This window comes from Andrographis paniculata, unplaced genomic scaffold (assembly GCF_009805555.1).
Source record: "Andrographis paniculata isolate CXL003 unplaced genomic scaffold, ASM980555v1 Contig46END, whole genome shotgun sequence".
In the NCBI taxonomy this organism is placed as follows: domain Eukaryota; kingdom Viridiplantae; phylum Streptophyta; class Magnoliopsida; order Lamiales; family Acanthaceae; genus Andrographis; species Andrographis paniculata.
In genome coordinates, this window is record NW_026137580.1 from 1,006,291 (window position 1) to 1,029,894 (window position 23,604).

General features: G+C 26.3%; 1 protein-coding gene and 1 non-coding gene across 2 annotated transcripts; one reads left to right on the plus strand and one right to left on the minus strand.

Moving 5' to 3' along the window:
* The first annotated feature begins 9,678 nt into the window (after positions 1-9,678).
* LOC127252340 (uncharacterized) lies at positions 9,679-10,764 on the plus strand. Its single transcript, XM_051276479.1, has 2 exons — positions 9,679-10,436; positions 10,668-10,764. Exon 1 carries the CDS (start codon positions 10,006-10,008, stop codon positions 10,402-10,404), a length of 399 nt encoding a protein of 132 aa, XP_051132436.1. The 5' UTR covers positions 9,679-10,005; the 3' UTR covers positions 10,405-10,436; positions 10,668-10,764.
* Positions 10,765-23,440: 12,676 nt separating this feature from the next.
* On the minus strand, positions 23,441-23,513 carry TRNAE-CUC (transfer RNA glutamic acid (anticodon CUC)). The gene has a single exon. It is a non-coding gene; the product is annotated as a tRNA-Glu (tRNA).
* Between the last annotated feature and the right edge of the window lie 91 nt (positions 23,514-23,604).

The window sequence follows — 23,604 nt, forward strand, 5'->3', positions numbered from 1 at the left end:
TATATATATTGGAATTGTTGTGTGTGTGGTGTATTTATTGATAGGAAGATTTATTTGGAAGGTGTTTGTGTAGTGGTTGGGACCAATCAAGTCCACATTTTACACTCATCGCTTATAGTACGATATTCTGCATGTGTATTCTGCACTTTTTTAATTCTTTTTTTTTTTTTTCTTTTTTGGAGAATTATTTCAGATCAGAATTAAAATTGTGCTGTGAATTATTGAGGTGGAAAAAATAAATCGGTAAAATACATTTTTAAGTGATTATTGAAGAAAAATATATTGTTTTTAAGATAGGAATTAAAATGTTTCCGAAAGAGGAAAGTTTCGTGTCTGGATAAGATTAGCGAATTAATCGTAATTAATTAATTAATTAATTAAATTTCGTAAGGAATTATTGTAATTAAATTATTCACAACTGTTTTAAGATATATTTTGGATCAATACCGTGTATTCATCCGTATATATCATATTTTACAGTAATTTCGTTAAATATTGTGGATGCCCACCGCCAATAATATTAATTATTACGAAAATTACAAATACACCTCTAAATGTTAGTTTTTTATTATTATTATTATTATGACCTGGGAACTCGCAGCCACTATCCGAAAGTGCACACTGGGTAAACTTTGACCGAATCTAATATCTGCAAACTAGTGACGGTTGCAGTATTTTACAAAACCTATCAAATGAATTATTGATATCTTTTTTTCTTTTTCTCTAATAGATTTTTCTCTTTTAATGAAAAGAGATAACATCTACTTGCATAATTGTATTCTACATAAATTTTCAGAAGCAAAATTGATGATTTTAGAATTATTATTGGATTATTTTATTATTGATGTTCAATGTAATGAGATATTTTGGGATTTAAAGAATATAAATAAACTTTATATAAAATTTGTTGAGAAAGAAAAATAAAACATCTGAAATTTTTTCCTGTAGCAACTGCAATCGTAGAAAGATTATTTTCAACGATAAATATCATGAAGAACAAATTACAGAATAACATGAGAGATTAATTATTGAATGATTGTTTTGTTACTTTCTAGAAAAAGATATGTTTACAAAAGTTAATATAGATGTTATTGTCAAACGATATCAAAATATAAGATCTTGTAGTGAATTTATTAACTCATCAAATTCAAAATCTTATATCCCCCATTGTCTCTGTCCCATAAAAGGTACTATATATCTTCATCTCACGTATCGTGTCCAGCTTTTCATTTTCGAATGTCATACTTATTCGGTTATTTTTTTTTTTAAAGAATTATACACTTTAACCTTGTTTTAAATTTTTTAATTTTAATTTTTTTAATTTTAATTATACTAATTAGTTATCTTAATATTAATCTAAAATTATTTTTATTATACTATAATTATTTTTACTAATACATTCTTAATTATTTACTAATTATATACATCATAAATTCTCTTGTCTACAGTAAAAGAGATACGGTAGCCGAGACGAATAGAGTATTATATTGATTTTGTGCATGTAAATTTTTTTAATATTGATTTTTACTATATTAATACATTAGTACAAATAAAAGAAAAAAAATAAAAAGATTTATATTATTTTCTTATAATACAAATACAATATTGGGTCTGTTTACTTGTAAGATTTTAGGTCTGATTTTACTATTCTAACTTTCTTTTCCCTCCAAAACATCAAATCAAACACTCAATTCTTATTTATTTTATTACACTAAAATCTAATTTTATATTCAAAATATCATATCAACATATATTTATATCATATCAAACAACTATTTCAATTCAAAATTTTACTATTCAAAATCAAAACCCAAAACCAAAACCTCATAAGTAAAGACACCTATAAGATTTATAAAGTAAATTATACAAATATAAGAATATTTTTGGAATGTTAAATATAATAACAAAAATAATACTCCCTCCGTTCCAAAAAGAAGTATTCATTTACTTTTTGCACGTAGTTTTAGATATAGTAGGAATAAAGTGTAAATGATTAAAATAACCTTGTTAGTACGTGTGATATAAAAGTAATGACATTTGTGTAATATATTGTAAATTGTAAGGGTATTTGTAATGTTAGATAGATAGTACAGTTACTAAAAAAATAAAATGGATACTTTGTTATGGGACGGACTAAAATTAAAAAATGAATACTTTGTTATGGGACGAAGAGAGTAATAAATGACATTCTTGACATTCTTCTGATGAGACGGTGATAGTACTAATTTTTTTTATCAATTTAATCATTTTTCCTATTTTTTTACAATAAAAGACAATTAAAAAAAAACCATTAAGATTTGTGCCAAAACAAACAAGTGTACTTTTACCTGATAGATGAAGTATATATTTGAAAAGTGAAAGTTTATTAATCAAATATTATTATTATTATTATTATTATTATTATTATTATTATTTCTTAATTCACATGTATTTCTTTGAATTTGATTTTAGAAATTTTAATTTTAATTTTATATTAAAATAATATTTAATTGAATATTTTATAAGAAAAAAAAATATATTTATATATATTTTCTAAAAATACAGAATTCGAGTACTAAATTTAAAAAAAATTTACCTAAAGAAACGAAGAAATATATTTATATTTATAAATTGGGGTGTGTAGCTAGGGTCAGTAACTATTTCTTAAGATATGTATGACTTATTATTATATATTACCAATTTATATAATATATTTATATTTTGTTAATAACAATCATAACATGTATTATATAATTTTTACAGTATGATACTCGTTCACTTACAATGTTTACATTTACTTTTAGCGCGGTATTTAAGAAAATAATAGTATTTTAATTATAGCAGGTAGTTAAAGTAGTGTAATGACATTTTTGTCCTTATTTTTTTGTGTAAAAGTAATTATGTGATGTAAAGTAAAGGTATTTGTGAAAAAAAAGTAAGGTATTTAATGAAATGTTAACTTTATAATTGAACGTCCCAAAGTAGAAATATGTAAACATTGTATTAGTTTATATTCTATTTATATTATTTTATTTATTATGTCGACTATTACCACATAATTATCAATTTATACCTTATATACTTTAATTAAAATTGATTAATTTTAAACTATACTTTAATATATATATATATATTGCATATGTTCTTTTCCAATGATTTTTGGAGTTATAGTAGAATAGAGTATTAGGCGGAGACAAGAAAAGGAAAACATCGAAAATAATAAAAATATATTTAAAAAAATAATATATTATACGAATTCATTATTTTATATTATTAATATAATTTTTTATATTTTATATATAAAAAATTACTTTTTCAAACAATTTTACTAAAAAAAAAAAACAATCCAATTTTTTTTATATATGCATATATATATATATATATTAAATTTTAAATAATCATAATTGTTAAAGCATATTGTATACATAAAATAAAATAGAGAAGGAAAAATCAATATTTTATTGTTACTATTTATTTTTTATATAAATAAGTAAAATTAAGTAATGAATATATAATTGGTTCTTATTTTTTATTATTGTTATTTCCTTCGAAAATGCATGTCGAAACTCGAAAACGGTCCTACCTCTACTTTGTGACATGATGACTTCGATTGGACAACGGTCCTACCTCTCTCTTCTTTTATTGTTTTTAACATCAACGAAAATATATAGATGTAATTTTATTTATTTATTTATTTTAGAAACGATCAGTTTGACTAATTTGTTTAGACAGTAGTTTTTTAAATTTGAAAATTTTGAAAAAAAATAAAATTAATATTTAATTTAATTTTTTGTGAATAAAAATATGTAAAGTAAACAAAGTCTAAACTAAAGATTTTCAAATTAACTTGGTAAAAAAAAAAAAAGGAAAAACTTTGATCAATTACTTTTATGCCGACAACAACGATAATAATAATTAAGAAAAATATAAATAATAATGCTTCGCCTAGTGTGATTTTTCCGTCGAGCCTGATTTGCAAGATATTAAGTTCGGTCGGGGGTTTACCCAGTGCACACTTTCGAGTAACGGCTGCGAGTTCCCACTTCATCAAAAATAATAATAATAAATAAATAATAATAAATGTCATGTGAATTTGGGGATAAGGGGTTGTTTGTTTTGGTGTTACTATTGGATTCAAAGTTTTAAGAATGGTAAAAAGTACTCATATTTCTCATATACAATGTCACATTTTTTATTTGTTTCTAGTCCACATATTAGTTTTTTTTTTTCAAATTTTAATCATATTTTAAAATTTCAAATTTATAATTTTTTAATTATTTAATTAGTTATTTTAACATTAATCTATTATTATATGTATTATATTATAATTATTTTTACTAATACATTTATAATTATTTACTAATTACATTCTTCTTAAATTCTCCGATCTATAGTAACCGTGACAATATATCCGGAATTGGGAGAGGTAATAGTAAACTACTATGTATAAATATCCTTTATATATATTTTTAAGAAATAAGGGGTTTGTTTGTTTGGGGGTTTGAATTTTTGGTTGAGAATATGAATAATAAAAAAAAATTGAATTGAAGTACTTGTGTGATATGATATAATAGGTGTTATTGTAATGTTTAAATTTAAAATTAAATTTTAGTATAATATAAAAAAATAAAAAATTAGTTGTTTAATTGTATATTTCTAAAAGAGAAAATTCAGACTAATAGTAGAAATTTGGCAGTTTGATTAAAAAAAAAAAAAAAAAAAACACCCATAGATAGTTTGTGTATATACTCAAGGCATCTCAGACTTTTTTGGCTTTGAACGAAAATAAATTATAGGCCTTATAAACATATGTATTTTCAAAATAATATCATTAATTGACATCGATTGAATAAGAAATTGAACGGTCTGGATAATGTCAATTTGAGAAAATAAGATGAAAGAAGGTTTGTCCGAAAGTTCGAAAAACGAGAAGGATTGAACGTGAAAAAGATAAGAGAAAAGATGAGGCATGTTAGGTCTGAGTTGGTGGGCGCAATGCGACAGGGTGTGAGGTAAAAAAATGTAGACGACGATTAAATTTTAAAAAATAGGGCGAGACATGGTTAGAGAAAAAAAAAATAGAAAAATATAAATGACTAGAGTTTAAAATTAAATTTGATAATAAAAAAGAAAAAAAAAATATAAACCAAAAATTAAAATTTAATAATAATAATGGATAATATTTTTAAAATATGGACTCAGTTGCTCACTTTACTCCTACTATGAGACGCTTCTGTATATATACTATGTAAATATTGTAATATAGTTGAAGTAATATACTTATTTTTCACAAATCCTAATATAGTATCAAAGCTTGACAACTAAGGCTTTTTTCTCCCTTGTGTCACCATCTATGTTTTTCCGTTGTCCGTTTGCCTCGGATCGACACCGCCGCTACCACGCCGTCCGCTTTGTCGAAACTAGATGGCTTCATAAATTTTATAGTCATCTGCGTCAGCCACGCGTAGCAGCACGTCGAGCCACCTCTAGCGACCATTTTCGGTGCCGCCCTTCTGTTTCGACTTCCAACAGCTTTGTGTGGATAGATTTATTATTTTCTACTATTTTGAAGTTGTTGTTCGACCAGTATGTTGCTCTGCCTCAACGTTTGATTTGCGTACTTTCTCTAAATCTCTTATACTGAATTGATTTGTTTTATCTTTTAATTGGAGAATTTTTTATAAGTATATAGATGTAGCATCTTGTACATCCTTTTTTTTAATCTTTTAATCTTTTAATCTTTTGATTATATGCACTGGAAATTTAAAAAACAGTTTGTTTGTTTTTTTTTTTTTTCAAATTTCACTGTTACGGATAAATTTATTTTTTTTTTGGTACATTTGAATATTTGGAGCCTTCACATATTGGATCTACGAATGAGTATAAATACATTGTGATTATTATTGATGATTTTTTTTTTCATTTTATATGAATTTAATTTATGAAACAACACTCTAAACTTGCCTAAATAAATGTTATCATTGAAAAAATGATTCATTTTAGTTTTCTCATACTATCCGAACATTACATACTGATGATGCCCTATATCATAGTGGTTATGTGTTTCTCAGCTTTTTTTATGCTCATGATACTTCTGCTCAGCAGTCTTGTCCGTACGTATTTTAGTAAAATGGTCAGACGACATGTGAGTATCGTCATATCCTCAATACAATTTGTGTATTCTTTTTATCCACATCTTGTCGTGATCACTTTTGTAGAGCCGTTTTCTTTTTTTCCGTCTATACCATTAATTGGTTACATTCTTCTATTCTTCACGTTGTCATTCTTTTTTAGAAGCTTTTTGGTTAGTTTCCTGATTACTCTTTTTTGTTCATCTGTTTAGTTGTGTAAATTTTGTCCTCATCCCACCCCACGAATACAATAATTTTGAATCACGGGCTCGTTTATACTATTTCTTGGTTTAATAAGGTAAAGCATAACAGTTATCAGTGTTGGGATCATATTTCTAATTGTCTTCATATCTTTCGTCATATCTATTGTGGGAGCATTAGATGTTCTCATCAGTGTCCAAACTTCATATTACATCTCACTTTTAAGTCTCCATTACTCATCCATGATTTCTCTATACTTTTTCCATCTTTTACAGGTTTTGAGCTCACATATATTATTGTCGACATAGTCCTGTCATCCTCGCGTCCTCCAGCGGACCTACCCGTGTCTCTTGAACTAGTGTCTAATCCTCTTCTCGATGCTCCTCTTATCCTTACCACTACTACCCATTTCTCTACTTGTATAATTCAAAATTTTGCTTCTACTCATTGATTTGATTAGTACTTTTCTATATTGTCTTACTGTGAATCCAAGTTCTTTCAAAAGGTGAATTCTTGCCCTTTTGTTGGCGCTTAGCTATTTAAGAGGAATTATAAGCTCTTGAAAGATGGACACTTAGAATTGATACCACCGCCAGATAAGGTACCTATTGTGTGCAAGAGGGTCTACAAGATCAAGACCAGCTTCGATGGTCCGATTGATGGCTACAAGGAACATAATATAGCGAAGGGTTACTCAAAAGAATATGATATTGCTACAAAAGAGTTGTCTTATATTTTTTATTTTCGTCATTTCAAAACAATTATTTTGTTTTCTTATTTAGTAATTGTAGTCCCATTTTTACAGCAAATTATCCATATTTTTCAAAACTATCTCTAATTATTATTGTAACATATTATTTAAAACTCTTTCAAAAGTAAGGATAATTTTATTATTTACATTTTACTTTGTAGTATTTTCAATTTAATACTATTATTCTTTAATTTATGTATTCACTCCCACTGTAACACTTCTTTTGGAACGAATGAAGTATTAATTTTAATTTTAATTTTTGTGTAAATATTATTTTAATGATATTTTATGAATGAAAATAATAATGATATCATATTATTTTAATGATATTTTATGAATGAAAATAATAATGATATCATAATTATTAGAAAAAATTACATAATTATTGCGAACAAAAAAAAATAAATTTATGTTTGAAATCATAAACAAACAGCTCCAAAACACAGGGTGTGTTTGTCTGTGGGTTTGGGTTTGAATTTTTTAATAGTAAAAATTTGAATTTGAACAGTTGTTAATCTTATATAAATAGATATCAATGTGATATTTTGAATGTATAATAATTTATAATATAAAATAAAATAAAAAAGATGATTGATCGATTCTATATCTTTAGAGATAGAAAAAAAAAAAAAAAAAAAAAAAAAAAAAAAAAAAACTGAATATAGTAAAAACCTTTACCAAAAACCACCAAATAACACGACCTAATCAAATTTGAAACCAATCTCCTAAAAATTTATGGGGGAACAAGAATATTAAATTTTGGGGTTTTCTATTTAAAATAATAAGTATTAAAATTCTACCTATTTATTTAGATTTAGATTTTGAATTTTGATTTTAAATAGTAAAATAATTTATATGTATAAATGTGATATTTTAAATATAAAATTTAATTTTAGTGTAATGTAATAAATAAAATATATATTTAATTTGATATTTTTTAGACAAAAAAATTGAAATAGTAAAATCGAGAATCAAATCCCTAAATTATCACATTAAATACTCTAGATTTTATTACGGAAAAAAATCAATTTTGGTCCCAATATAATCAAAATTTATCAATTTTGGTGTCAATATAAAAAAAACTCATCAATTTTAGTCCCGTTATAAACAATTTCAATCAATTTTGATCCCATTATAAACAATTTCAATCAATTTTGGTCAAACCGTTAAAAAACTAACGGAAATTGCTGACGTGGACATAACAGAGGTGGTGTGGCAGCTAACCTGAAAACTACACGGCCATGTTGTCACACCGCCATGTATTTTTCAGTGTATAAATATACATGGTCATGTTGTTAAACCATGTAGATACACGATCGTGTACCTTTCTGTTTTTGTGTGAAAATTTTATTTTTTTGTTATATATATATTTTTATAAATATTTTGAATTTAGAATAGTTTTGTTATAGTTTTTTTTAAAAAAAAAAAATATTTTGAATTTAAAATAGTTGAAATAGAAAAATAAAATATATTAATAATAATCATAATATAATTAAAATATATTAATTATAGTTCAAATATAAATATTTATCGAGTATATTTTTTTAAAAAATTTTGTCTAAAATTCTACTATTTACCAAAAAAAAATTCTCTTAAAAACATTGAATTACGCAATTATTTTTTATTTTTGTATGTTATAGTAGTTTTACAAATTAATTTTATATTTCAATACAATTTCAAACCATTTCAACATAGACATAAATAATTGTATTGAAACAATAAATGAATTTTTAATACTACTGTAATATATAAAAATAAAAAATAATTGTTTAATTGGATGTTTGTAAGAGGAAATTTTTTATAAATAATAAAATTTTAAACAAAACCTTTCAAAATGATATATCTTACAAATTTTTATATTTTAATTAAAATTGATACATTTTAATTATATTATGATTACTATTGTTTTTTTTAACTATATTAACTATTCTAAATTCAAAAAATATATATTTTTTGAAAAAATATAACAAAAATAATTAAATTTTAAACAAAAACAGAAAGGTACACATCCATGTATATTTATATACTGAAAATTACATGGTCGTATATAATTGTACATGGTAGTGTAACAACATGGTCATGTATATCTATACATTGAAATACATGGTCATTTGACAATATGACCGTGTATAATTGTACAGACCGTGTAGTTTTCAGGTCAGCTGCCACACCACCTTTATTATATCCACGTCAGTCATTTTCGTTAATTTTTTTTAATGATGAGACTAAAATTAATTAAAATTATTTATAATTGGATCAAAATTGATTGAAATTATTTATAACAGAATTAAAATTAATGAATTTTTTACATTGATACCAATATCAATTTTGTTAATATTGTGATCAAAATTAATTTTTTCCCTTTTTATTATTTTCCTATTATTTCAAAAGCTCAAAAAGAAATCTTATACGAACAGTCCGATTAAACAAAGCATGTAATTTAAACGTGTGGTCAATCCTATTTTCCATTTTGAAATTTGAAATTAAAAATTAATTCAAAACTACTCATTAGATAAACCAGAAGGACACGTGGCGGACACCCAGGTGGGTCGCCCACCCTGGCCAGATATCTGCAGCGATGAACTCATAACCTGTACCAAAGTTGTCCGCCTTTACGCAAAGCTGTGATTCAGATTTCACTCCCCACTTACATCTCTTAAATTGCCCTTCGACAATGACGTAAACTCAATTCTCCCCCTCCGATTCAACCACTTCTGCCCATATTTCATTTGTCCCAATCATCGTCGGGGTGAAATTCTTCGATTCCCGAATATCCTCCACAGATTGTTCCATCAACAGGGCGGGCCGTCGGATTCACCACACAGAAATTCATTCGCGTCGACGAACGCGAAAAAGCTTCGGGAAACGTATGCCGCTCGTTTTGGTGCCATGTAATTCAATCGATTGCCCGATTAGACGACCCGTTGTTGCAATCGAATTTTGATGTCCGATCGAGAGCGGGCGAGAGTCGATAATGGGAGGATTGACGAAGAAATTGGGGAAAATGTCGACGCAGAAGAGGAGAAGCGCCATGGATTGGGGGAGAAAGGCAGGAAGGGTCAGAAGTCGAATTTCTTTCGGCTGAAAAGAGGTAAGAAGCTTCTGGAGAGGTCGCGAAGGCCGAAGCAGAAAGGCATTCCCGCGAAGTCCCGGTCCTTGTGGATTGGGTGTTGTTTCTGCCCTAAGCCGCCGCGCAAGGCGGAATCCGCCGGTGATTCGCCGACCAGTGATCCAAACAGCCCCGAATTCACTTACGATATGCTCAGGACTTTGATTGAGAAGAACAATTTCTACTCGAGAGACTGCAATCCCCATTTGGATGCCGCCGCCGCCGATGATTAACTGAAACCTAATAAACCGGAGGAAATAGCGAGGTGAAGAACTCTTCGAAATTATTTATTCCGTAGCGTGATGAGCTGTATAGAAATCATATATTGTTTTCCATGTCGGCATTTACAAGAAATTGCCTGATTATACAACTGTGAATCGTTTAGCAAATTTAGATGAATTATTGCATACAAGGAGTGATGAAATGTTCGAAATTCGAAGGATGTTTATTGCCAATGAATTTACATTCAGTTGTTCATTCTTCACGTCCATTGTAGACTTGTGCAGAGCAGAGCTCTATTTGATGCCATAGATACAAATGGATGATGACAGTATTGGACCTACATTCTGCCAAGAAATCGTATTCAGTGAATAGTAAGTTGTTTTCGATCGGATTTAATCCTTTTATCAATCTGAAAATATTGCCTTTCAGTAGTAGACATATCAAATTCATGGAATAGCAAGTTTGTTGTAATCTGAAAAGATTGTCTTTTGTAGTAACCGGCGTGATCAGATGCCGGGAATCGTAAGTTGTTTATAGAGTTTAACGAGAATATTATTTTTCGTAGTGACCGACATATTTAGTGAAGGAAATAGTAAGTTTCTATAGTGTTGAATGCGTAAGATGTTTATTTAGTTTAATGGTCATCTTTTGTAGAAATCAATATATCGATAATAGTGAGTTGATTGAAGCTATTGTTTTGCTGATCTCATAATATCATCTCTCTTCATTGATCTGATTATGTTCATTTTTGCCAATCGCGACTTAAAATGCTTTCAATGCTCTGCTGTTATGAGAAAACATATTAGAAATTTATAAGCTTGGGGTTTTTGATGCTCATTTTGTTCGAAACTTGATGTTTTTCTACGAATAATTTGATTAGTGTTGTAATGTACTTACTATGAACATTAGGGCAGTCTGTCAGGAACCAGCCTTGTCCGGTTCTTAGCATATGAGAATTGTGAAACCAAATCAAAGCTATCTCAATATGCCTGTCGATTTTGCTTCTTTGTGACAAGTTTTTGCTGCTGTTCTTGAAATTACAATATTTTTAGTAGGTATAAAAACTATACAAAGATCTATGAAATATAAATGATATTATCATCGGCATTTTTTTAAAAACGTTAATAGCTCGGATCAATAAACCATCAGATGAGTAATATGGTGGCTTCGATGGTTAGTTTGCCTTTGAATTTGCATCAGAGAAGGCGAAACTAAGAAAATTATAGATTATTGCGGCGCCAAAAAAATAAACTTAGCACCAGCTTTTGTAAGGAAATTACTTATATCCTCGGATCATCGATCATCTCATTATTATTATCTTTTTTTTGTCGGAACGTAATTGACCCTTTTTGTTGCGATGTTAATTCATTTTTACTAGACACGTAAAAATGGTTATTGAGTTGAGTTAGATGCTCTTATTTAAGAATTGCTCTCGTTCACTTAAGTCTTGTATTCATGTGCTAATCATAAAGTAAGTTTATCACTTTTTCTTTTACTATTTAATATTTTCAAAAAGATTAAAACTATAGTATATATTTAACTTTCATAACTAATGGTAAATTGATTGGTTAAAAATAAAATTCGAAATTATTAAAACCAATGAATCAATGAGTAGAGCTTCGAAAAAACAAATTTATTAGTTGGTGTAATCAATTTGGACTAATTATGAAGGTATTTAACTAAAAAAACTAAACATAATCATTATGTGTTTATATACAAAATAATTGTAGGGCATAAGTATGTCGGGAAGCTAACCACAAGTGCATCACCCGTTTCGATCAAACACGAAACGGGCAAGGGCACGTATTTTTTACTCAGCCCAACGTATGCATGGCGATATCATGCAGCAGATTGATTGTCGGGATTGAAGACTGGGATTATAATCGCCGGAGGTTTCGACGTGGAAATTTAATCATTCCAACGGTGGAAATGCCTATAAAAGGCTTTTAGCGTTTCACTCCAAAAACACTACCACGAGGGCAAGTTTCCGGAAACTTGTTACTTTCTCTAGCTTTTCGGCACATTTTCTTTTTTTGTCATTATTTTATTTGTTGGAGTACCGAAATATTAGAGTGTCACTTATATATTTAATAAATTTTCAACTCCTAGGTAATTATATTAAACTATTCACTTGTTTAGGATGTTGATTATTTATGACTAGTTTTTACAAATTTTTTGTGTTGGATTTAATGACAGCATATATTATATAAATCATTGTCATGTATTATAAATTTATTTGTTGTATTTTTATTATAATAGGCAAATAGTGTAATTGTTAATTTATATTTATGTACTTATTAGTACTATGGATCTAGTATTTTTAATTTGGTGAGTCGACAAAATAATATAATTAAAATAAATAAATACATCCACCAAAATTTGCACTAAAAAAATCAAAATTTTAAATTAACAATATTAATACATCAAAATAACTACAAATGTTCACAATGGGATCTTATATTTTGGTATTGGTTGACAATAGTATTTATATTAACTTTCGTAAACACATACCTTTCTAGAAAAGTAACAAAACAATCATTCAATAATTAATTTTCATGTTATTCCGTAATTTATTCTTGATGATAATTATTGCTAAAAATGATCTTTTCACTATTGTAGTTGATATAAGAAGTTTTATAAAAAGTGTTTCATTTTTCTCCGTCTCAACAAATTTCATAGAAATTTCATTTAAAATTTTCAAATTCCAAAATATCTCATTACAATGAACATCAATAATGAAATTATCCAATAATAATTCGAAAATCATCAATTTTGCTTCTAAAAATTAAGTAGGATATAACTTTACAAGTAGCTACAATCTTTATCTCTATTGAAAAAGGAAAATTTATTGAAGAAAAAAAAAGTAAGACATAAATAACTATTTTGGTGGGTCTTGTCAAATACTACAAGTGTCACTTATTCATAAAATAAATATAGCACTAATATTTAGGAGTGTATTTATAATTTTAGTGATAATTAGTATTATTATTAAATGGAGATAGTGCATCAAGCTGTTCGCAAGGCAGTTGCCCATCCTACCTCCTCTAGGTTCTTGATAGCCCATGTTGACGTAGATGGATCTTTATATATATTTTATATATATTGTACAGTGAAGTACAACACATCTTTTTTACCTTATGTAAAAGTCAAAGAGACTTGTTATCTAGCCTCTAACCTAGAAATTGATTACTGATCCAATTTGAAACAGCCCGGATCACCAGCTAAGGCCCTAATAATAATAATTATTATTATTATTGTGAATTAATTACTTAATGTTGTATCCGCCCTTGTGTAAAACTAGCTCTATACCATTTTTGTGATTACCATTCATTAATGAATAAGAGAGAGATAATGTTTTTTTAAATACTTTTCTAGTTTAACTTGAAGTATATTTTTTTTTATAAGTTTTATATGTATTGCTTAAAAGTATTAATTTTTTGTTATAATAAAATAAATATATATATATAGATATTAAAACTCTTTCAACTTTTACAAAAATATTCATTTTTATTGTACTGGTAAGAATAAAAATGTCAATATTATTTATACACCTTCATTAATTAATGAAATATTATTAATTTTTAATTTACTGAAAAAAAATAAAAAAACAAGCAGCAAATTGAGTTTGAGTAAGTATATATTTCTAACAAACATTATAATTATTTGTGCAATACTACTCAGCACTTAGTCAAATATCGAAACTATATAAGTTTGGTTTCTTTTGATTCCATATATATACTTTCTAGACTCCTATAACAATTTACCAAAAACAACTTATTCATTTGTAAAATATTAATAATTTAACATAAAATTATATTAATTATAAGAATTTTATATCCAACATTTTAAAAAAAAAACGTACATAAAAACGTCAAAAATAAACACTTAAATATCTTTTTTTATAACGTAAGAATTAGCATATGCTATTTCCGAGTGCGCTAAACACGCCGTTAATGAAATTAACTTTTATTTTTATGATGCGAGTAATTGAAGTAGTACTCTTCAAATAGATCCCCGAACTGACGGCCAATAGCCTACTAAAAAAAAGTCGACAGTGTTTGAACTCGCTAGTCACCCTACCGCATCAATTCGACCATATTTTACTTATACAAAATGTTTATTATAAAAAGATAATATTTTGTATATATGTATACACATTAAACAAAAACAAAGTTGGTGAATTATGGTCACAAAATTGTGGTCCATATATTGCTTTGCTCAATTGTCATTGATTTATATGATTACATGCAATTGCACATAAAGCATGCTCCTAATCATTGATCTCTACTTTCATCTTTTGCATTATATATAAAAACATTTTTTTTAAAATTAGAATTGAGATATACTCTTGAATAAAAATGTTTTAATTTATTGTGTGGAGTAGTACAAACTGTATACTAATAAGAATATATATATAAATATATAATTTTAAGTGTATACAGTACTCATTATTATTTTAATCATTGAAAATGGTCCCTCTATGAAAATAGCTTTGCATGTGATCTATAACCAAAAATATTTTCTTTATCCTGATTTATAATTTTTATTTATTTAAAAGATAATTCTTTTATATATTGTATTATTTTCAATAAATTAAAGAAATACTACTATAATATTTTTAATAAAAATATACTATTTACTCATATAAAATAATAATAATAATAATAATAATAATAATAATAATAATAATAATAATAATAATAATAAATTACTTCAATATTCAAACAACATTACCACTTCCTAAATTATTTTTAGGATTTTTAATAACTAACAGTAAGTATTCATTAGAATACTCTCATAGAAAATTTCATGAAAATTAATTAAAATTTATTTATTAAGTAATTTTCAAATATATATATATATATCATACATTATATTAATTAATATTAATCAACAAAATTATATTTGGACATTTTTACATATATGGTTCGTTCTTTTTAGCATTTTTTTTTAAAAAAATACTATTTATTTTGCACAGATGTTTTAATAAAAAAAATTTTATAAAATATCAAATCAAAATATTAAACAAAAATTCAAATCTAACATCTCATTTCAAATCAATTTCAAATAAAAATCAAGCAAACATTATAATCAATATTTAAATTAACAAGTCAAACTTTATATTTTATTATTAATTAATATTTTCTAAATTATTATGCATACTATCTCCCTCCTAAAAGAAGGTTATATTCGCCTTTTACGTGTAAATTTTTTAATATTAATTATTATATTAATATATAGTACAAATTAAGAGAAAAAAAATATTGTTATTAGTCTCTTATAATACAAATACAATAATATTTATGAAATAAATTATATAAATATAAGAATTTTTTAATATTAAATACAATTGCACAAAAAGTAAAGTATACTCTTCTTATGATGGAATGAAGATAGTATTATTATTTATATATTTATAATCATTATGATAAAATTGACTTATTAATTGTTTATCATGTAAGAAATAAAAGTAATACATAAATTATTTTCTAAAAAAATGGAGTAGTATATTTATATTTCTTAAATAGTAAATTTTTAAATTGAAATAGGTATATGATGTGATAAGTATATATTGATATTATCTTTTAATATAATAATATATTTTAGTGTAATATAATAAATAAAAATAAATTTTAAGATTAACTATTTGGATGATTAGTATTAATGAATATATATATAATTCCATTATGTTTCTTATTTTATTAAATTATAAAAAATCAAATCAAATATTATTTTTTACTTAAAACACTAAAAAAATAATTCATATATTCAAATATTGCACTAAACACTTATTTATAACACACTAAAAATAATTAATGCAATTTTTTAACTATTTTTAACATCAAACTAAACTTCAAACCGCAATGATCCAAACACATTGAACTATGATTTTGTTTGATAATTTAGGAATAATAAAAAAATGAATCAAAATGGTTTTAAATATAATGTAAATAAGCATTTAGTATTTTGAACATAATTTAAAAGCTTTTGGTATAATATTTATAATTAACATATAGTTAATATTTTTAAAAAAGAAAATAGAAAAAAAAAAAATAATGGGTAATACAATCAAGATCCCAAACAAACAAACCCCTGTTTGTTCAATCATGATCAAGTCAAGTTGTAAAGCTAAAAAGCATAATCCTTTTAAAACAAAGCCATGGCCCTCTTCTTCCCTTTTATTAACTTTCCAACCATTACATGTAAACCCCTTTTTAAAGACATATATATATATATATATACACACACATACTTGTATATATGTATAGATCAACTTCATAATCTCAAATTGTTCTTCTTCCAAAATAGAGCTCTTCTTGATGTACCAAGAGGGCCTTTTTGGCTTCGAATCGCCAAAATTTGCGCGTAGAGAATGAGAAAAAAATCGCGCGAAATGTGGTGGGGAGCGTCGCGCAAGAACAAGAAAAATTCAATGAGAACCGAGTCAAGGATGGACATCGAGGAGATACTCAAGATGAAGCTCGAGACAATTAAAGAAGAACCGGAAATTAGCGAGGAAAAAGGGGTTTTAGTGAAGCATAGTATGAGCATATCGAAAAAGGTTAAAAGGATCCATTTGAAGGTCAAGATCACGAAGATTTTTACGTCCCAATTGACGCTCAAAGAGTCGTATGTCCTCTTCATGACCGGATTTGCTTCGAAAGGGGGCCTTTGTGGATTCCCTCGATACTAACTTTTGATTGTGTCGAATGGTGTTCGCGCATAGGGATATTTGATTAGTGTGTTTTTTTAACCTCTGTGTGCAATCTTTATGTGTATATATATTTGGTGCCTACAATTTGATTTAGAGAACATTAATTTCACCTCTCCTTTTTTTTTTTTTTTTTTTATTATTATTATTATTGCCTAGCTAGCTATAGTTTTGATTAGTGAGAATCCTAGCTAATTGATCCAACTCTTTGATTATCGATTTGATTATTGATAAAAATAAAATTGTTATTAAAAATTGTATTTGTTTGATAACAAAGTTATGAATGTAAGATCATTTTGATAAATTAAGATGTGGTTACTTATATATTATTTGGATATTTTTTTGTATTTTTTTGTATTTTGACAAAACACCGCCAACTAGGCCCGGCCCAGGCTCCCAAATTTTCAAGGCCCTTTCGCAACTTTTATTTACCTATATATATATATATATATATAAAAGCTATTTTTATCAATAAATAATAATAATAATAAATATTTAAATATGTATATATAATAAATATGGGAAAAAATAAAAGTTACTCTATTGAAATCAAAATTTATCAATTTTTTAATATAAAAAATTTATTAATTTAAATCTCATTAGTTTAATCAATTTTGATCACACAATTAAAATCAACTTAAAACACTGATTTGTAACGAAAGACACTGATCTGTAAAGAATGAAATCCAACGTGGAGGGGGGATTTTTCGTTTCCTCGTCTATCTGGGACTAGACAATATTGTCATAGAGAGATCCACCGCTAAATATTTCAATGATTTCGTCCTACCCATCCGGCGGGATTGGCTCCGTCAAAATTCTCTGATACGTCTATGAAATTGAATTTCAACTAAGAACCTAGCTTCTCCGGCAGCTGCCTTGTCAGATTATTAATTTAAAGAGACAAATTCACGAGCTGCTTGAAGTTACCGCATCCATTAACGATATGGGCGATTTGTAAATGGAGATTAGAGCTCCGTTTGCTCGTATTTAGCAACAATTTTCGATCTACAACATCCATACATATGCCATGTTTGCAAATATAACGGGTCGGACTAACGATCAATAATATTTTTATGTTTTTAAATTTTAAGTATGTTTGCTATCTTTGCCGTTGATTTAAAGTGGTAAACATATTAACTATGTAAATACTCTTAACACAAATAGTATGAAATATAAGCATATATTATTTGTTCATATTTAAAATGAATGTTCTATAGAAATATGTTATGTATAATATAAAAATACAGAATGTATCCGATAGAAATATGTCATGTGATATTAGTTCATACATTATATTTATATTATATTAATATAAATATAAATATAAATAGTGGTGTTCTTTCTTGTAACACATAATGTGTGTTCATTTAGCAATGTAACCGTTGCCAGTGTTTATATATTAATTAAGGAATGTATATGAAAATGTAGGTGCACATCAAGATAAATAAATAGATATGTTATTTCGAAGTTTTATTCTATTCTTTTTTTACTATATAAAAAATAACGATTCTTTATATAAATATATTATATTTTGTCAGCCAATATTATTTAAATCATTATTAAAAAATAAATAAAGTGAAATTGTAAACAAACACAAGTGTTGGAAATGAAATACTCAGACCATTCGTATCTTGTATGGAAAATCTCTCTCTGCTGCGTGGCAGACAGTGTGATTATTTTATTAAAAATAAAAAATAAAAAATGAAAAAAAATTTCTAATTTCTTTGCATAGCAACAGCAAGTATTATTATTATTATTATTATTATTATTATTATTATTATTATTGTACTCCTTCCGTCCCGTTGAAAAGATGACGTTTGTTTTTTATAAGTAAATTTTTAAATATTAGTATTATATTGAATTGTAGTAAAAAAACAAAAATATCTCTATTAGTATGGTGTAATATAAAAATAATGGTATTTATGTAATATATTGTAAGTTGAAATGGTATTTATTATGTCAAGTAGGTAGTACAATTACTAAATTAGGAAATGATAACCTTGTTTTGGGACGAACGAAAATGAAAAATAGTAACATTTGAATGAGACGGAGGGAGTATATTTTTTTACAATATATTATTTATTTCATATTTATTATATGAAACTTTAATTTTTACCATGTGTTCAGTAAATTTTGTTTTTTAAATAATAATTTTGATATAAATAAAGTAGAAGAAAAAAATGAAGATGTCAAGAAATATGTATCTGTTTACTTGTGAGATTTTTATTTTGAATTTTGATTTTGAATAATAAAATTTTGAATTAAAATAGTTGTTTGATGTGATATAAATATGTATTGATGTGATGTTTTGAATGTAAAATTAAATTTTAGTATAATATAATAAATAAAAATTAGGTATTTGATTTGATATTTTTGGAGAGAAAAAATTATTAAAATAATAAAATCAAAATCAAAGTTTGACAAGTAAACACAAAGTTTTATTTTTATGTGGGTGATTTTAGAGCAAATACAATGATATTTGTTTATACGTCTTTTAGAGCAAATTTTTACGCATCAGATCACCTGCCACACATGGTTCGTCTAGTGTAACTTATCTATCGAGCCTAATTTATAGGGTATTAGATTCGACCGAAGTTTATCCAGTATACTCAGCTGCTGATTTTCAAGTCATAAAAAAATATAGTGTTGGCTGAATTGGGACACGTCGGAGACACGTGCATGTGGAGGTTTTTTTAATTTTATTTTTTATATTATATATATATATGCCCGCGCTCTTATGTTTCTTTTCCATGCAAATTTATTGATATGGCAACTTGTATAGTCAAACTAACATTCATACCATATCTCTTTCTTCGCTAAAACAAAATAGTATATTTATAACGGAATTCTGTTCTTAAAGTTCACGTAGCTAACGTAATTTCATCTCTAATTCCATCTTTAATATCATTAGTAACAAGAAAAAATAAATTTAAGAACGAAAAAATCTCGCTACAAAATTGATAATTTTTTTTATAGTGTATGTTAGTAGAGTTGCACAATAAAGTAAAACTGTTATGTTTATATATACATATATTGAAATGTTAATACTAATTATTTATTATTATTAATTTTTTATTAATATTTTCTCAACTAAAAATTATTATATTAGATACAATATTTTTAACTATTCTCAAAATTTGTTAAAATTTTAATTTTTTAAAAAAATATATATTTTTATACTTAAATTTTATACTGCAACATTATTAATAACAATAGCAATACTAGTATTTGTATCATTAATAAATTAATTAAATTTAAGTTTAAACAAAAAATAAGTAAAAAAAAAATGTTTAACTATAATAGTTCTAATTTCTTATGACAATAAATTTGTATCTAACTTCTTTGAAATTTTTAGGCCTTTACAGTTTATTTTATAAAATATATACAATTTTCTATTAAAATAAATAATATACTATTTTCTTTCATCAAATATTATTACATTATTAAACTAAAAACAAAAATTAATATCTTTAAAAAAATTATCAAGTAAACACACTGCGTGTTCGTTTGCAAGATTTTGCAAAATTCTTACTATTCATCCAATTTCCCCCCCCCCAAAAAAAAACATCAAATCAAACACCTATTTTTCATTTTTTATATTATACTAAAAATTAATTTTACATTCAAAACATCACATCAACCCCTATTTATATCACATTATACAACTATTCAAATTCAAAATTTTTACTATTCAAATCCCAACTCAAAATCCAAACTCCCAAACAAACACACCCTTAGTGATAACCTCAATATATATATTGCATAAATATTAAACATCAAATGTTACAAGAAAACTCTCTAAAAAAAAAATACTTACTAGAAAAACTTTCAATACGAAAGTTACATTTTTTTTCTTTTTTGTTACGACATTTTATTTAATTTAAGCGCTAAAACCACGTGAAACTCTTGTAATAACAAGCGATGTTGTTGTTCCTTGTCTTCAAAGTCGGGCGAGAGAGGACCGGGAGGCCCCATTGAGACGAGAACACGATGGAAGGGCATTCCTCGTTGTCCATCATCATCATCCACTCGACAAAATTAGCAAACATTTTTACAAACTTCCTCGACAACATCAAAGTAATCAAGAATGGCTTCCAATACACCCTTCTCGACCGCAATAACTTCACCCCTTTAATTTTCCCGGTCCTAAACCGCCTTGTCCTAAAAACTCTCTCGTGATCTCCACTATTACCGAGCTTGTAATACTTACCCCTTCCCTTATTCTTGTTGAAGCCCATTGCAAGAACGAAGAACCTCGACCAATTGCAACACACACGCACACACATATCGATAGATATATGTATATATGTGTGTATATATAGGTGGATGAAGATGTAAGAATTATTTGGAGATTGGAAGGTTGTGAAGGAAGCACATGGAGAATCGGTTTGGCTTTCGCAGTATAGATTCAAACTTATTACTTGTTAATGAAAAGAGGCTGCTGATGATATCTCTGCCAGGTTTTGATTCCTCTCAACACATGGCTAACATCACACACACACATGTGTATATATATATGTATGTATACATTGTATTTCTTGAGATTATATATATATATATATAAGTTGTTAATTTGTGAGTAGCAAGTGGTGTGTGTTTTGTTATGTAATGTAATTTGTTGGTTGATGTTTTGTTGAGATCCCACACATGGCTGTCAAGTTATTACCAGCTAAGTGTACTCATCTTCTAACTTTTAGTGCTCTGTTTGTTTCAATCACTTTATATATATATATATATACTCTCTCCGTCGGCCAAATTTACTCTCACTTTCCGCTAAATTTACCTCATTATTAATTTTGGCGAAGTCAACAAATCAACATTTAAGTATCATCCTACATTCAACACTTGTTTATAACAAAATGTCACTACCTTTATTACATTCTTTTTCCTCATTTTTTAAATTCTAACTTACTTTCCAAAAATACTTCAAACTAATTTTTTACTTTTTATCATTTTTTCAATAAAATATTCAATTTTCTTAATCCAAATGTTCTAATTTTTACGGACGAAAGAAGTATATAATAGATAAACTTACTGTCAATTTATATATTCTATTTGTATAACATTAACATAGACATTATATTGTCGATCTATATTTCATGTATTGTTGTATCAACAATGGATGATTGATCTCAATCAATACTGATATATATATTATATATGTATATGTAATTAAGGATCAAATATGATATGTCCGAAGCCGGTGGCTAGTATGTTGATAGGATCAAATTAACATGATATTGATTTGACCTGTCAACACAAATCAACCCGGCCGTGCATGTAAATATATAAGACAACACAATATTGTGTCGTATGGAAATATGTGTTGTGCAGTTTATATATTATACTCTATATATATTTATTGTGCTAAATCAATAATATATTGTGTTTTATGAACTGTATATATTATACTCTCTTCGTCCTTTAACAATTTATCTATTTTTCTATTTTGGTCCGTCACATAACAAAATATCCATTTCATTGTTTAGTAACTATACTATTTACCTAACATTACAAATATCCTTTCAATTTACAATATATTACACAAATGTCATTACCTTTTTATCATACAATACTAATAAAGTTATTTTAGTCTTTTTACCATTAATTCTACTCCATGTCAATATAATACTAATATTTCTAAAACTCCGTGCAAAAAGTAAATAGACAGATGGATATGGGACGGAGGAAGTATATGTTATCCATCTTATTGATTTGTACTGATTAGATCAAATTAACACCGTATTGATTATTTGACTCGGTCAACATGAAAATCGAAGCTATCATTTTGTATTGTCAATTTATATTTAATATATTGTCAACAAATGAAGATTAATCCCAATCAATAGTGATATATTATATATATTTAATTGAAGGATCAAAGAATATATGTATGAATGTAAGTTTGTTTGTTTATGTCCTCAACATGTGCAAGCAATGATTGGTGGCTATATTAATTAAAACCCGCATAGAAATGTCATTACTTAGTCACATGAGAGCGAGATTGTAATCTGAAACTTTTTTAATGATCAATTTGGTTATGTAGCTAGCAATTAGATATTTATGCTTGTCGTAATGGATTAAAATATAACTGGCTACAAAATCTATTCAAGAAAAAATATATATAATGATTTTAATCCATCAAAATAAATATTGAATCTAGTTTATTTAATTCTAACTTATTAACAAATTTTGTAAAATATTTGACATAAGATAGTTGAACAAGAATAATTGCCAAAAAAATCATTTTTTATTTATTCAACCAAACTACTTTAAAAACGAAAATGTATAAGCTGATAATAAGAATAATTATAAATAAATAAATTAAAAAAAATTTCCGTTGCCGGGACTTGAACCCGGGTCTCTCGGGTGAGAGCCGAGTATCCTAACCAACTAGACTACAACGGAAGGATGTATATTGGCTATTTTATGAAATATTTCAAACCTTTAAAAGAACATATCATAAGACCTTGGATTTATTTTTCCAAAACATTAGTGA

Coding starts and splice junctions, on each gene's coding strand:
- LOC127252340 (XM_051276479.1), top strand. CDS start 10,006: ATGTCCGATCGAGAGCGGGCGAGAGTCGATAATGGGAGGATTGACGAA.